The sequence below is a fragment of the Thunnus albacares genome, chromosome 4 (assembly GCF_914725855.1).
Source record: "Thunnus albacares chromosome 4, fThuAlb1.1, whole genome shotgun sequence".
Lineage (NCBI taxonomy): Eukaryota > Metazoa > Chordata > Actinopteri > Scombriformes > Scombridae > Thunnus > Thunnus albacares.
The window spans coordinates 27,206,087-27,219,886 of record NC_058109.1 but is presented as its reverse complement, the minus strand read 5'-3'; the positions used below and the strand labels follow the sequence as shown (position 1 = coordinate 27,219,886).

The following is a 13,800-nucleotide window of genomic DNA, read 5'->3' as shown; positions in this document are numbered from 1 at the left end:
ATTTGCCTTGAGATATTCTCAGACTGGACGTCAGAACTCATCCACACTGTTATTTAGCACTGCATAACTGGAATTTATCCAAGTCTGATGATAGTTTGTCCTTTTCTTTTTGGAAAGAATTTTCACTGGTCCTCGATTGGCTGTGCGGAAACAGGGTGGAGCTGCCACCCGGAACATCGCAGCTCCATTCATTAATGAACGAGGTTAATGGGACTCGTACTGCAGCCAGAGCTCTGAGCGTTTGGAAAAGACTTGAGCGGTTTTTTTTTAACAAGTGCGCACTGATCTCCAGTTTCCCCCCCTGTGCGCCTTTTGTCTCGGTGGTAGCAGACTGTACGTTCACTGTTCTGGGATCAACCTGTCATGTTCAGTCGCAGCTCCAAGAGGAGAGATTCCAGCAGATCGGTAGGTAGGCAAGACAAAGTTATACTGTAGATTTTATGTTTTCCATAGCGTATATCCCCATATGCTTTTGCGCTTTAATTAAAAAATATGCATGTGACTTTTCTGGTCATGTGAAGTTTTTGTGTGTGTGTGTGTGTGTGTGTGTGTGTGTGTGTGTGTGTGTGTGTGTGTGTGTGTGTGTGTGTGGTTTCTTCCCTGTCCCGTTGCTAAGGGCATCAAGTTACATCTGCTCAGTAAAGATAAAGCACTGGCATAAGCCTCATTAACAGCACAGACATGTTTTCCTGTTTAAATCAGTGGTTTTATTGAATATATGTGATGACTTCTGTAAACACACATCCTTGTTACCTGATCAAGAGCCAAAATGTTTTACCAGATCTGTTTATTTTATAATTAACAAATTATCTGTAATTATTGCAGCTTACATGAGTCGTAACTTCATTTAAAACATGTGTTGAATTGGAACATTATAATGTCATCTGGTTTTGACTCCAAACGAGTTTAAAGGATAAGTTCACAATTTTTCAAGTCTGTCTTAATACAATAGTCAGGTGCCCATATGGACACTGAAACAGGCTTTGCTCACAGTAATTGTTCCTCCTGTTCACAATGACCATTATCTGTATCTGTCGATAATATGAGGCTTCCGCCATCTCATCATCTCGTCGTCAAATAAAGTGGTTATATTCTACAGTTACAGTCTTTCCATCTTTGTGTCTTGATGGACGGTGTTTTCCTGTTCAGCTGCAGTGGAAGGATCATAACAAAAAGAGGGACTGAAAAGACTGAAACATTTAAAGATATCTACTTGATTTGACTCATTTGGAGAGCTGAAGCCTCATATTAGTGTCAAATAAACTTTTAAATACGTTTTTTCACGGAAGGAGGACTGTGGATTTTGTCCCCCATCACTTACATTGAAAGCGCATCATAAAGGGATCTCTTAATGGTCAGTGTGAACAGGTGGAGTGATTACAGCAAGAAAAACATGACGTGTCAATGTTCATATGGGCACCTGACTATTGTTTTAGGACAGACTTGAAAAATTGTGAACTTTATCCTTTAAGGGCTACAGAAGTAACTTGAGTTACCCGCTGAAAAAAACCAACAGTTAGCCAATGACAAACTGACATTCAGAGTCTCAGGTTGTCTGGTAATGTTGTTGTCTAAAGGGACAGAATACTGTATCTACTGGTTCAAGCTGTGACCCATCATCTACTGTCCCTGTGTCTCCCCAAGCTGAACCCTGTGGATGAGCCACAGAGAGGACAGCCGTGTATCACCTGTGGAGAGCAGTGTCCTGGCTTTTCCCTGCATAAATGGAGGTATACAGCATCGCTTCACTTCATGAACCAAAATGACATTAATGCCCACACAGAAGGTTTCCTCTCTGAGATGCAGATGTATCCACACTACAGATAGAAGTTCACTTGATATCTAACCACTCTTGCGGTCTGTCTTGCACTAAACTGAAGCATCCATCACAGAATTAATTCACAATGAGAGTCAAAATCATGAATTCTTTGCTGCCCCATCTTTAGTGACACGTGACCATCTGATAAAGCCACTGAAACACTCACAATTTGAAAAAGCACCCATCCTGCATTGTGGCATACATAGTACAAAAAACAACTCTAGGGTTTCTTATTTAAGTAGAGAAGCATTCAGGTAAACCCTCACAGATGCCTGGTACTCTGAATGGAATCAGCCATGCATACTACTGTGAGAAAGGATTGTTCTGCCCCTGTGTGCCCTAAGATAATAGTTTTTACTGTAGAGACCATTCATGCAGCAGGAAGGACATTCATTTAGTCATGCTGTGTGTACTGTATACTGTAAAAAGATGTGATCCTGCTATGAAGTGCAGGTGGTTTGGGTTAGTGTGTGAAAGAGTGTGACTAATAGAGTGTGCGACTCTGTTTTTGGAACACAATACACAAAGCATCACATAGTGATGTTGACCACTCTCAGCTGACTCTTATAATCACCAATCACACTGACTTAAAGGAGATGTTGTGAGCTATACTAGTGTCTCTTTTTACTGTTTAGTGGCTGCTCAAGCACAGTTTGTAAAAATAACAAAAGCCCCAAGGGACATTATGTACTGATTACACATTCCTACATGGTGATCATGCAAAACAATGAGCCGCTTGACGTGATCCAATGAGGATTAGTTGGGAAGCAGTGGTCCAAAATTATAATCTCAACAAAGCTGAGCAGTCTGAAAAAAATTTACGGTAGTATTTTTATTCAGTTTTGATTTCTTTACACCTTGCACTGAATAAATCACACCCTGGTGGAGTCACCATAGTCCTTATTGGAATGGATTTGTCAGGAATTTTCTCCTCTAATAGGAATCCACAATAGAAGGGGAGGGTCTGGACCGTAAAGACCATCCAGCCTCCTTTGCTGTAAAGTAAACTATTACAGAGGCAACAGCAGGCTCAGGAATGCTGTCTTTAATTGCCTGTCTTTGCAGTCCCACAATAAAAAGTCAACTTTTTCCCCTCCAGCAAACTGGAATAAAACGTTGTCAGTGGACACAGACTTCAGGAGCTCGACTTTGTGTGCGCAGGAGGCAAAAGGCTGTTTTATAGCTCCAACAAGTCTTTGTTCCTGAGAAGAAAACTTGTCAGTTCCACAAAGAATTTCCTTCCTGATGTGTTTTCATGTTAATTTGGCAAGGTATGGTAGTAATGGTGTGTTTTGGGATGTGCTGGACTTAAAATGACCCTGAAGGTTAGAGATGGGGAGATGGAGGGTGCAGGTGTGCACAAAGTGTATTTTCTGATTAAATAGAATATGTGCCATTTGCCTTTTGCTCAGTTCACATGAGTAAAATAATAGTTTAAAACAAACCAAAAAAGAAGTTTTCTGAATTTTATTAGTTTCAGAGCAGAGTTCCCAGTTTTCTCTGACGTGTAGTTCATGCATTCATAGACATTTGTTGTTTGACTCAGAGGACAGCCAGGAGAGTTGAGCTCTCAGAGAATGAACAGTGAATGGTGCTAGGCTACGCTACACCGTCCTCCTACCATACTCTACACTTTTAACATATGTATGTCTCAGAATTCACTGAAATATTGACAATCCTCTAAATATTCAATGAATGAGAATACAGTACAGGCACTGTTTTTCCCGTTCCATACAACCTCTATATATGGCACTATGGTTCTACTGCCCTGAGCTCCTGGGGTCGTCTCAGACTGGTCTGTTGTAGTAGGTTGACTGAGTGTGTTGAGGCATTTCCCATTCAGTGTCAAGAGAGGAGCCAGTCTAGTGTTGCATATTTAGAATCACCCGGGCCTACCGAAACATTACCCTCAAGAATGCACTGTGGATTTTATTTGACTCAGATGCGAGTGTTAAACCCAACAGCCCGTGTCTGCAAACTTCAACATCCAAAAAAGCTTGATTACACAAATCTTTCCTAGTTACCAAAAGAATTTGATTGCAGAAACAAGCGACTGAAATAAGGAGAATTTTGCAGGGTATCCAGCCTCATTCTGTGTGGTAGAAGTTTACCATTGAACTGCTGCTTCTTTGACAGGAGCCAGTTCACGGTTCATGCATCTGGATAGATGCCCATTGGCTACCCCCCTTTGGAAGTGCACCTAGCACGGACTGGCTTCTTTACAGGCATGGTGGACAGGACACTGTTCTTGTCTCAGCATCCCTTAAGATCTCCCAGGATAAGGTGGTGGAAGTTGTTTCACAAAAAAGGTAGAAAAAGGACAGATGAGAGGAGTTACTGTTACCTGGCTGCTTGTGTATGAGTGTGCCTGCATGTGTAACTCAGTAAGCTGAGTCGACTGCTCTGGGCAGGTTAGAAGCAGGAGTAGATTCTCCTTGCACAACATGCTCCTTCTGAATTATTAATGCTTGCCTTTGGCTTGATTGATTTTTCTTGTGCTAATGAGACTCATTACCAGACTTATTAACATGAGCCCTGAGTGTGAATGTGCCATCTGATCAGCCAGATCACATGACTCTCTTCTGCACGATGCTAGTGTGTTGTGCCTAATGTACGCTTAAAAGGTTACACTTGAACTGTTGCTAAGGGTTAGGTCAGCTCATGAATCATTTTACAAAGGAGGATTTAAACCATGAGATCTTGCCATTTGCGATTCCTTCATTTCCTCCAGCCAGCAGCACAACATTAAAACTTCAGGTGGTATGTTTGCTAGAGCTGACTGGCGCTGGACAAAGCCTGTCCTTGTATACAGCAGGGCCTTAGTTGAAACTTTAGCTGGCTAAAAGCGGTGGTGAGGAGGAGGAGAGAAGAGCAGGGCAATGGAGGATGGCTGCAGAAGAACAAGAGGGATTGAAGTTGAGTTTTAACCCGGCCCTGAATGGCTTGCTGACGTCTGTCCCCTCGGTAACCCAGTGTGATCTGCATAACACAGGCCGGCCCCACTATTCACTGTGTTAACAAGACGGCCTGGCAAATAAAACTGTCAGGGTGCCCAGGCATATGAATGGGCTCTGGCTATTTCGGTGCAGAAAAAGAAGACTCAGTTTGAGAGAAAGAAGAAGCCATTGGTGGTCAGTGCCACACAATGGAAACTTAGCAGATTTATCACTAAAGCTGCGTGTGTGTATTGGCATGGAGATGGTAAGACTTCTCACTTGATAGTTTCCATCAGTAAAGGCACGAAAACACTCCCTGGCCTGCTCTTTTTCTTTCTCCTGTGGCTTGTTTTGTCGCAGAAAGCAGCAACATCTGTGGTGCATGGTAACACTCATGTGGGTCAGGAGGCAAATGACTTGTTAAGCGGGGCTTTTTATTGTGTAAATGGTGTGTTTTGTCTTTGTCATTTAGAGCTGATTGATTTTGAAGGGGTTATCTTTTGACAGGGCTGCGGGGTCATGTGATGTATGACTGACCCAGAGAGCTGTGGAGCCCTGATACAGTATAAATCATAGTTTGACCCTTGAGTTCTCAGACAGTGTTAGACTGAACTTGTCCAGCCCATTGTTTCTAGCTCCTTTCTTTCTGTCTGCCATGTCTCCTTGTTTTCCGCCCATCTCATTCTATTGATCATAGCACATTACCGAGGTAAAGACAGAAGACACCGCATTTGATTTGACGGTAATGATTTTTTTTGCATGGCGGTCACGGAAACGAGGATGGTCTGCGTGTGCAGCCGACTGTGATGTTAGGGGGCCTGTCGGTCAGCTGCTGAATTCCAATGAAATCCCGGCATCAAAATTCAACAGCCAGGCTGATGTGACACAGAAAAACACACAGAGGTCACAGATAGAGAAAATGACCACAGCTGAATCTCAGCACTCATTTCCTCTCTCAATGTTGGTTAAGATTGGCTGGAGTTTTAGTAATGAGCACAGTTATCGGAACATTTGTTGGAAGCAGGCACACAATCTCGACACATTTGTAATTTTGAATGCACACAGTGTTTCAATGCCCCTGGCAAGAAAGTACTCTGTGATTCCTAGATATGATTTCATTAGATATTCTGAATGTATGCAGTTTTCAAGCCCGAGCTTTGATACCAACCCAATTTATCGCTTTGCTGTCTGATTATTTTACACCTCCTCTGCCTCTGTTTGATTTGGTGTGATAGAGTGGAATTGTGTTTGTTGTGGATGGTTTATTGGATGGCTTTTTATTTGTAGACTCTATATGGAGAAAGGAAATGATCCCTCTTGTCTGCTTATTATACAAATTATGCTCATATGTCACCTCTGGAGCCAGAGACAAAGAGAGCATGCATGTGTGAGACTGTGTTTAGAAGGGGCATATGTGGGTTTATGTGGAGCATTCCTCAACAGAACAATGGTGTCAACGTCATGTGTAAAAGAGAGATGGATGTGTAAGCAGTGAGCTATAATGCACAACAGCAGGTAGTGTCATCTCATCCACCAGGTGGGTTGTGGATGTAACAGAAAACCCTGAAAAGTGTCGGGTTGCTCTATAGTGCTCTGTGCTTGTTATTGCTTTTGAAACTTTCTGGAGCTCCTGTATCATTAGCATTGCCCCACAAGTTTGACTGCTTAAGCACTCCAGATTGCAGCATAATAAAGGTTTATTGACTGAAGTATATGCCTGTGTATATTCTCAGCGTCATGGTAACAACAGACTGCAATGCTGCTGTTCAGTCAACAGAATATAGCTCCATTTTCTTTTTATTTGTCTTGCTTGTCTGTGGAAGAAACAGTATGACTCCATATGGACTGATCCTCACCACTGTGACTCTTTTTTTAGTACCATTCAAGCTGAGCCATTCAAAGATCAATGTGTCCACTGAGTGCTGTAATTATACTTGTCATTTGGACTGTGGCAGTTATGTTCTTTTTAGCTGCATCATCTTTGTAGTTGCTTATCATATTTTGTATTTTGTCTTATTTGGTTTGTAGATGACTTATTTGTAGATAGCAGATGACACTTCCAGTGAAGCATCATGAAAGAAGGAGTTCTTATTTTTTTTACGTGAAATGAAAAATATTCTTATCTTATAAGCAACTTCCCATATTATAGCAAACCTTCTCAATCAGCCTTTCTCTCCCTGATTGATATCCCATTGACATAGATTAACACTTTTAATTGATCTCGTCTCATTTTAACTCCTCTCCTGGCATCTTGTGTGCTAACAACTTTAAAAAAAATCAGATGAAAACTGCTATGTCAAATTTAAGAAAGTAAGATGCTCTCACAAGCTATTTCAAGGGAGCTCTATTGTTCAGTGCTTAGCTGTTTTCCTCTCTGGTTGTGAAGTGCACTAAACTGACCAGCAGGAGGCAAACAAGTCCAGCTTAGAAGCCAGAAGTCCAGTAGTCACTTTTGTCAACAAGGGTAGCTGACTCTTCCCAGGGCCAAGGTCAAAACTGTGACAGCTGTGGCATCTAAGATAATGAAAGCTAAGCAATCACTAGTGGGTATGTGAATATTAAAAAAAATGAAGAAGAAATGTTAAATGAGTGAGTAAGTAAATAAGTGAATAAATCAATCAATCAATACAGGCATACACAACGATCCACCTTTTTGTTCTGAGGTGACAACAAAGCCATTGGCACATTTCCTATGAGACATTTAAGCTTTTGAAATATATTAATGTATAAACCATAATACTGAATCTGTACATCATACACCATATAGTAAAAATCCGTAGTACAATCCATAATCAGTAAAAAAATACAACATATCCTTAATCTGCACAAAGTGTATCTTTGTACTTCAACAGTATGGAATAATTCAATGTTATTTAATCAAACCCATCACATTCCCTTTCCCATCATCTTTATAATGCTTTATAATATAGGACAGCTGTGTAAGTTTGTGTAATGCTCTCTGGTAGCTCCTGCATTAAAGCCAGTAGCTTTACTCTGATCCACATCTAGAGTATTTTCCCTGCCTCTCTTATCAAGGTCATCACTAACAGGTGCTCATGCATTTGAATTAAGAGCGATAGGCATCAGAAAATCCTTTTAAGTCTCTCACAGAAGATGGTATGTGTGTGTATGGGTGTGTGTTTAATATGCTGTTATATATATAGGCTCATGCATGAGATAAACTTAACAGGGAGGGGTATTTATTATTATTATCATTATTGCTATCTTTTACTGTCTTCTTATGAAATCAGTCTGCTATATCTCACTTCTTCAAAACCATTCAAACAGCTTTTCAAAAATGAACTCATACATATTGTTATGCAGGTCATTACAATGCCATCAAAATCATATTTATGTGGTTTTCTGCTTGTGTAACTGTCATTGTACATGTCAGTCATCATGAATGAGGGGATGAAGTAGAGACAGAAAGAGGTTCACAGTGTAAAAAGCAGTGTTGTTCCACCCACCTAATGGATGAGATGGATTGTTGTGCTACCTTACAAATCACCATCAGCGATGGGAACGGGAATATTGCAGACATAAGTGTATCAAAAAAGTATTCAGCATAGCCTAACTGATATTAGGTGTAAAAAGTCTCTCCATCTAAATTTAAATCATCTTTTTTGCACAACTGTGATGTGATCTGCTGTTACTGTAAATAAGCATAACATGGTTGTAGCCATGTACAACTTCTAGCTCCAGGAAACCTCTGTAATTCCCCTTGACTTGTGCACTGGCGATGCTAATTCACCCCGATTTTTGCCCTGGTGCTGATCCATGCCTTAATGAAGGCTTAGCGTGCTAAGCTGCCTTTGAACTGTCACCGGGAATAAAAGGATGCAGGCTCACTGATGTCATAAGCACAGCAAGTTAGCATTTACTGTGCACAGGCCTACAATTCCAACACGCCCACCCCAATAAGAGAGTTAATTCATGTCATCCTAACCATTGCTCCTTTAAATTGCTTCTTGCATTTTGACTGGTGGAGTCTGGAGATTTTGACTTCAGCTAACTGATATCAACACTCTCTGGAGCTGCAAATGAATGTTCTTCTTTGTTTCTGCTTTGAACAGAGTCGTATCTTTGATTAATTGTATAGTTCAGATGTTAATTTATGTTATTTAAAGCATATCTTGCAAGCAATGATAATACACACACACTCACTCCACCACTTTTCTTTCCATTGCTGTCACACTCACACATATTATTACTGCTCCATAGCAGTTTTCACTACATTAGAACAGACACACACACACACACCTGCTCACCTTCATTCTCATTCAGATCCTGCTGTGTAAGCCCTAAGATCTCCCAGAAGGTACACAAGCTTTCAGTAGTATGAACAGCTACTTGCTGATCTAAATATCAGGCCATTTGAAAATACTTGAGTTGAAAAAATTTGTCATTTCATTATTAAAGCTTCTCTCACATCAGAGTCTGGTTTTCTTAAAGGTTGTATGAACGACTGAATTTGGCCTGGCTCTAGAGATTTTCCATGTTTGTATAATATCAATTTTGTACCTTTACCAGCTTGGTATAGAGATGGAACTAATATTCATTTTCAATACTGATTAATCTATTGACTAATCGTTTAGTCTAGTCAGAAAATAGTAAAGAAATAAGCTTGTCACAATATCCCAGAGCCCAATTTTATGTCTTGAATTGGCTTGTTTTGAGACAAAAAGCAAATTGAATCAGCAATAAATGACTTAAATGATTGATCAATTATCAAAATAGTTGACGATTCTCCATCAATTGACCAATGGATTAAACATTTCAGCACTAGATGGATGGGTGCAGAGAAGATGAGCCTGTTGAAGAAATTATTCTAACACACCACTATTTATCTATTAATTCCTCTTTCCTTTGCCCTCTCATAAATCTGTACACATTCATTCATACTGCTGTATGTACTTGCTTCTTCCCTGCATCCACCCATCCATCCATGCATCTCCTCATCCATCCCGTTTAAAGACTGCCAGCCCGGTGCAGTGAGGTTTAAGCAGTGCACCACTTCAAAGACCTCTTTGAATCTCTCCTCTTGTTTTATCCCCCTCGCTCTCTCTGTCCAGCCACCTGTTCCCATCCGGAGGTGTGCGTGTGTGGAAGAGAAAATCCTTGATCAGAGCCAACAGCGAGGTTTGAACACGCAGTCCTGGATGGATTTTGTGTGTTTGGAAGACTTTCTCAGTGCTAGTGATTTTGGAAAAAGGCTGCCCTGTTTTATGTCTAAGATCACTAATAACCAATAGAGGTCAGCATTGCACAACTGCAAAGTAGTGTTTTATCCAAGTTGTCATCCTGATACATAATCTGGAATGTCCTATTATGAAAATGAGCTGGTCCTGCTCAGACATGTACGACACTGGACGCAGAACATCACTTTGTTTATTAGGGTAACCTCATAAATTATAGAGACGCTGACAGTCTCTCATTGACTTCCCCATTACATTAACAACGTACCCTATTTTCATTACAGACCCCAAATCCCGTAGGAAGCAAAGCCTCATTTGTCCAAACTGTGAACAAGGAGCCTGATGACTCTGCACTGTTAAAGTGTTTGATTGGTTTATTGATTCAGCTCGCACACTGATTATTGGTTAGCTTAAGTAGCATATTGACCCTAAGAGAATTGACTGTTGCTGTCTAATATTAAAGAAAGAGCCCAGACAGCCACTCCATCAAAGAGCACTGAGGAGAAAACACAAGGCTTATTTTCTGTATTGATTGAGCATTTTGAGGTCTCATTTTGAAAAGACCAAACTGATACAATTTCTTAAGCATGTGCAACTTGTGCATATTGAATTTCGTTTGTGTAAAATTGCATGTTTGTCATTTGGACCCTTTTAATTCACAGCCATTCGTGACGCTTTGACCCTTGAATGTTCCTATTACTCACCCTCTCTGTTTCTTGCTTGTTCTCCTTCTTCCTGTCTGCCTCCGTCTGCGATTTGTTGTCATCTGAGGAGTGGGCGAAGTGTCGTCTTGGTTCTGTTCACAGTTCTGGATGAGTCAAAGCTGAATGTAATAGGCTGGATGAGCTGTGATGCTGTTCTGCTTCTCTTCAACTGGTTCACTGACACTCTTGTCTCTATTGACTATTTTGCTTTTTCTTCAGCCCATGTGTCTGTATATACACGTGTGCGTGTGTTTGTGTGTGTGTGTGTGTGTGTGTGAGTATTAATAGCGGAGAGGCTCTTAAGAGAAGCCTGTGTTTCATGGATGAGAGAGTAGGCCGGCTCTCAGTGCCAAGCTGTACAGGTATCTATCAACTGATCTGGGTGCAGAGAGAATGGAGGAGGGGAGCAGGAAGCAGGAGATGAGAAAAGGCTCTGAGGCATGGCCAGCTTCCTCTGACAGAGGCCTGAGGTAACATACTGCTTCACTGAGACGTTGGGTCAGCGCACACACAAATCAGGGAGAAGACAAGGAGACTACTATTCACTGTAATGATTGTGGATGTACTGGGTGTGGTGTTGGAGTGTTTTCCTGGATAAATATGCTGCAATTTTGCTCCTTTATGGCTTTTGCTCTAGCCCATTGAATACTGTATTTTTGAGACCGATACAGTATCAGTATTTGAGAGTTTAATAATATATATAGTGTATGATATTTATATACATTATATTAATCGACATATTATTTTTTGTATATAGTTACACAGTTTGATGAGGATCCCTTGCATTTTTAAGCCACTAGTGGCATGACATCGGGGTGGCAATGTCAGTCTGTTGATCAGTCAGATGAAATATCTCAACAACTACTGGATGGACTGCCATTAAATTTTGTTCAGATATCCGTGGTACCCAGAGGGTGAACCCTGGTGATCAACTAACTTTCCCTGTAGCACCATTAAGTTTGTGATTTTGAGAGAAATGTCTCAACAACTTTTGGATTGATCTCCAAATTATGTACAGACACTCATGCCCTCCTCAAGATAAACTGCAATACATTGGATGATCCCCTAACTTTTCATCTAGCACCATCATCAGGTCACCATTATAATTTGTCCAATAGTTTATGACCAATACCCTTCAGCCACAGCTGTATTGTGTTTAGTGCTAAATAGAAAATGTTAGCATGCTAACACACTAACCTAAGAGATGGTTAACGTGGTAAACATACAGTACCTGCTAAACATCGGCATGTAAGCGTGGCCATTGAGCGCTTGTTAGCATACTGATGTTAGCATTTAGCTCAAAGCATCGCTGTTCCTAAGTACTGTCTCAAAAAGCAACATGGTGATCACAACTCTTAACCTTCGATACAATATCAATATATTGGCCCAGCAGATTTATCAGTCTAACTCTACTTTTTGCATTCCCTAAACTTTTAATAGTATTACTTGCTATAGAGTTCAGAGTGAGGACAAATGAACTGTAGGGAGACAGATGGATAGATAGATTACATGTGACGCAGGGGCCAGGTTGAATTTAAACACAGCATAATAGTTACATAGTGCAAGCTGTAGCTGGTTCAGACATGAGAACATATACTTTTAAGGCCTGTGTGCTGCAAAGAGACAGCGTGGGCACTACACAGTCATAGACACTGAGTCATTTGGATTAAGATGGGTGGAAATCGGAGCCAGTGAGGCAGACACCTGACAGAGTAACGTCAGTGATCAGATTGAAGCCATCATCACTCTCATTGTGCAAAATAGTGGCTCTGTTGCTGCAGTTTAACTACTTAGAGCTCTGCATATTTGAATGTAGCACTCATCTTCTATCTCGCTCTCTCCGCTGTCTTTCTTTATCTCTCATCTGGCCAAGTTTATTTATGCAGGTTGACCTGTTGCCAAGGAGATGAGTGTGCTGTAAGTTTGCTGCTGCCTTGACAACAGTCCAGACAAGTACTGCATTATCAGTATGACAATAGGCGCAAGCAGAGTAAATAAGTATAGAGAGACTCTAAATACATTGGGGAGAAAGACAACCAGAAACAAAGAGGTTGGTGTTGCTCACTTGACGTCAGAGTGTTTGTCTCTCTCCTTGTGGTCAATAACACAGAGAAGCTAAATGCTGCACTGTATAGACATAGTACCCACAGAGAATAAAAATTGCATTGTTTTTGTGGTTGTTATTGGTTGTGGTTCAATATAATGTTTAGAGTTCCATGATCTGAATGCTCTTTCACAAGCTTTTTGAACCCCGCTAAGAATACAACTTTGTGGAAAACATTACACGCTTGTTGTTTTTTCTTTTTTTAATTATGTGGCGTATCAAGAGATCAGCATTCAGTTGCTTCAGTCCAAGAAAAAAAAAACTACATTATTGAAATTGAAACCCAGTCCATAACTGGATTTTATAGTTGTCTAAGGTATGTTAAGTTATCAGTTCCAAACATAGCGCTCATTTGTTTCCCTTACAGATGAATTAATTTTTTACTTCAGCCAAATAGATGTTCTAATCAGCAGGAGAATCTGCTGCTTTGCTAGATACCAAATAGCTTTCATTTTTGGCAGTGGCAGTTGATTAACTTCCTCCTGTGAAACATAAAACAGACACACGCATCAAAAGAATCAAAACCACCAGATTTTTGGGGAGTGCATTGCTTAGATATGTATATGTATGTATTCCTGATTCATTCTTCACTAAGTAGCCTAGTCCCAAGAGTGCTTGAACTGTGGAGGTATGCCTTCCATTTGCAAAGTTTGAAAATCTCGTGAAACCAGAGAGCAGAGTAACTCACCAGCAAGGTAGCTTTTCATTGTAAACCCCCCTCTGTGATTTATTTCTCAACCTGATACCCTTGTAGTTGCAGCTAGCAGACAGACTGCTCCAATTCTTGAATTTGATTTTTGGAAGAGCTCAAATTAGCTTTGACTATGATTATGTTACCCAACACTGGAAACATGTATGGCCTAGTCGGTTGGAGCTGAAAACGTCAAACGAGCACCTGGAAATGAAATCAAAATGAGAGCCTGCAGTTTCACCTTTGACTTGCACCAGTTTTATCAGAAGATGATTCACATGAACAGCCTGACTGATCACTCATTGGTCTGGACTTTCTATGCTCTCGGCAGTGTCCCAGGCAGACAACTGT

At 40.7% G+C, this 13,800-nt stretch overlaps 1 protein-coding gene across 1 annotated transcript in view; it reads left to right on the top strand.

Annotated features, from left to right (window-relative positions):
• The first annotated feature begins 200 nt into the window (after window positions 1-200).
• Window positions 201-13,800, top strand: part of prickle2b (prickle homolog 2b) — an 89,072-nt gene continuing 75,472 nt past the window's right edge. The window contains exons 1-2 of the mRNA XM_044349105.1: window positions 201-405; window positions 1,645-1,730. Of these exons, the coding sequence (XP_044205040.1) occupies window positions 364-405; window positions 1,645-1,730 (128 nt within the window). The 5' untranslated portion in view covers window positions 201-363. The remainder of the gene's footprint in view (window positions 406-1,644; window positions 1,731-13,800) is intronic.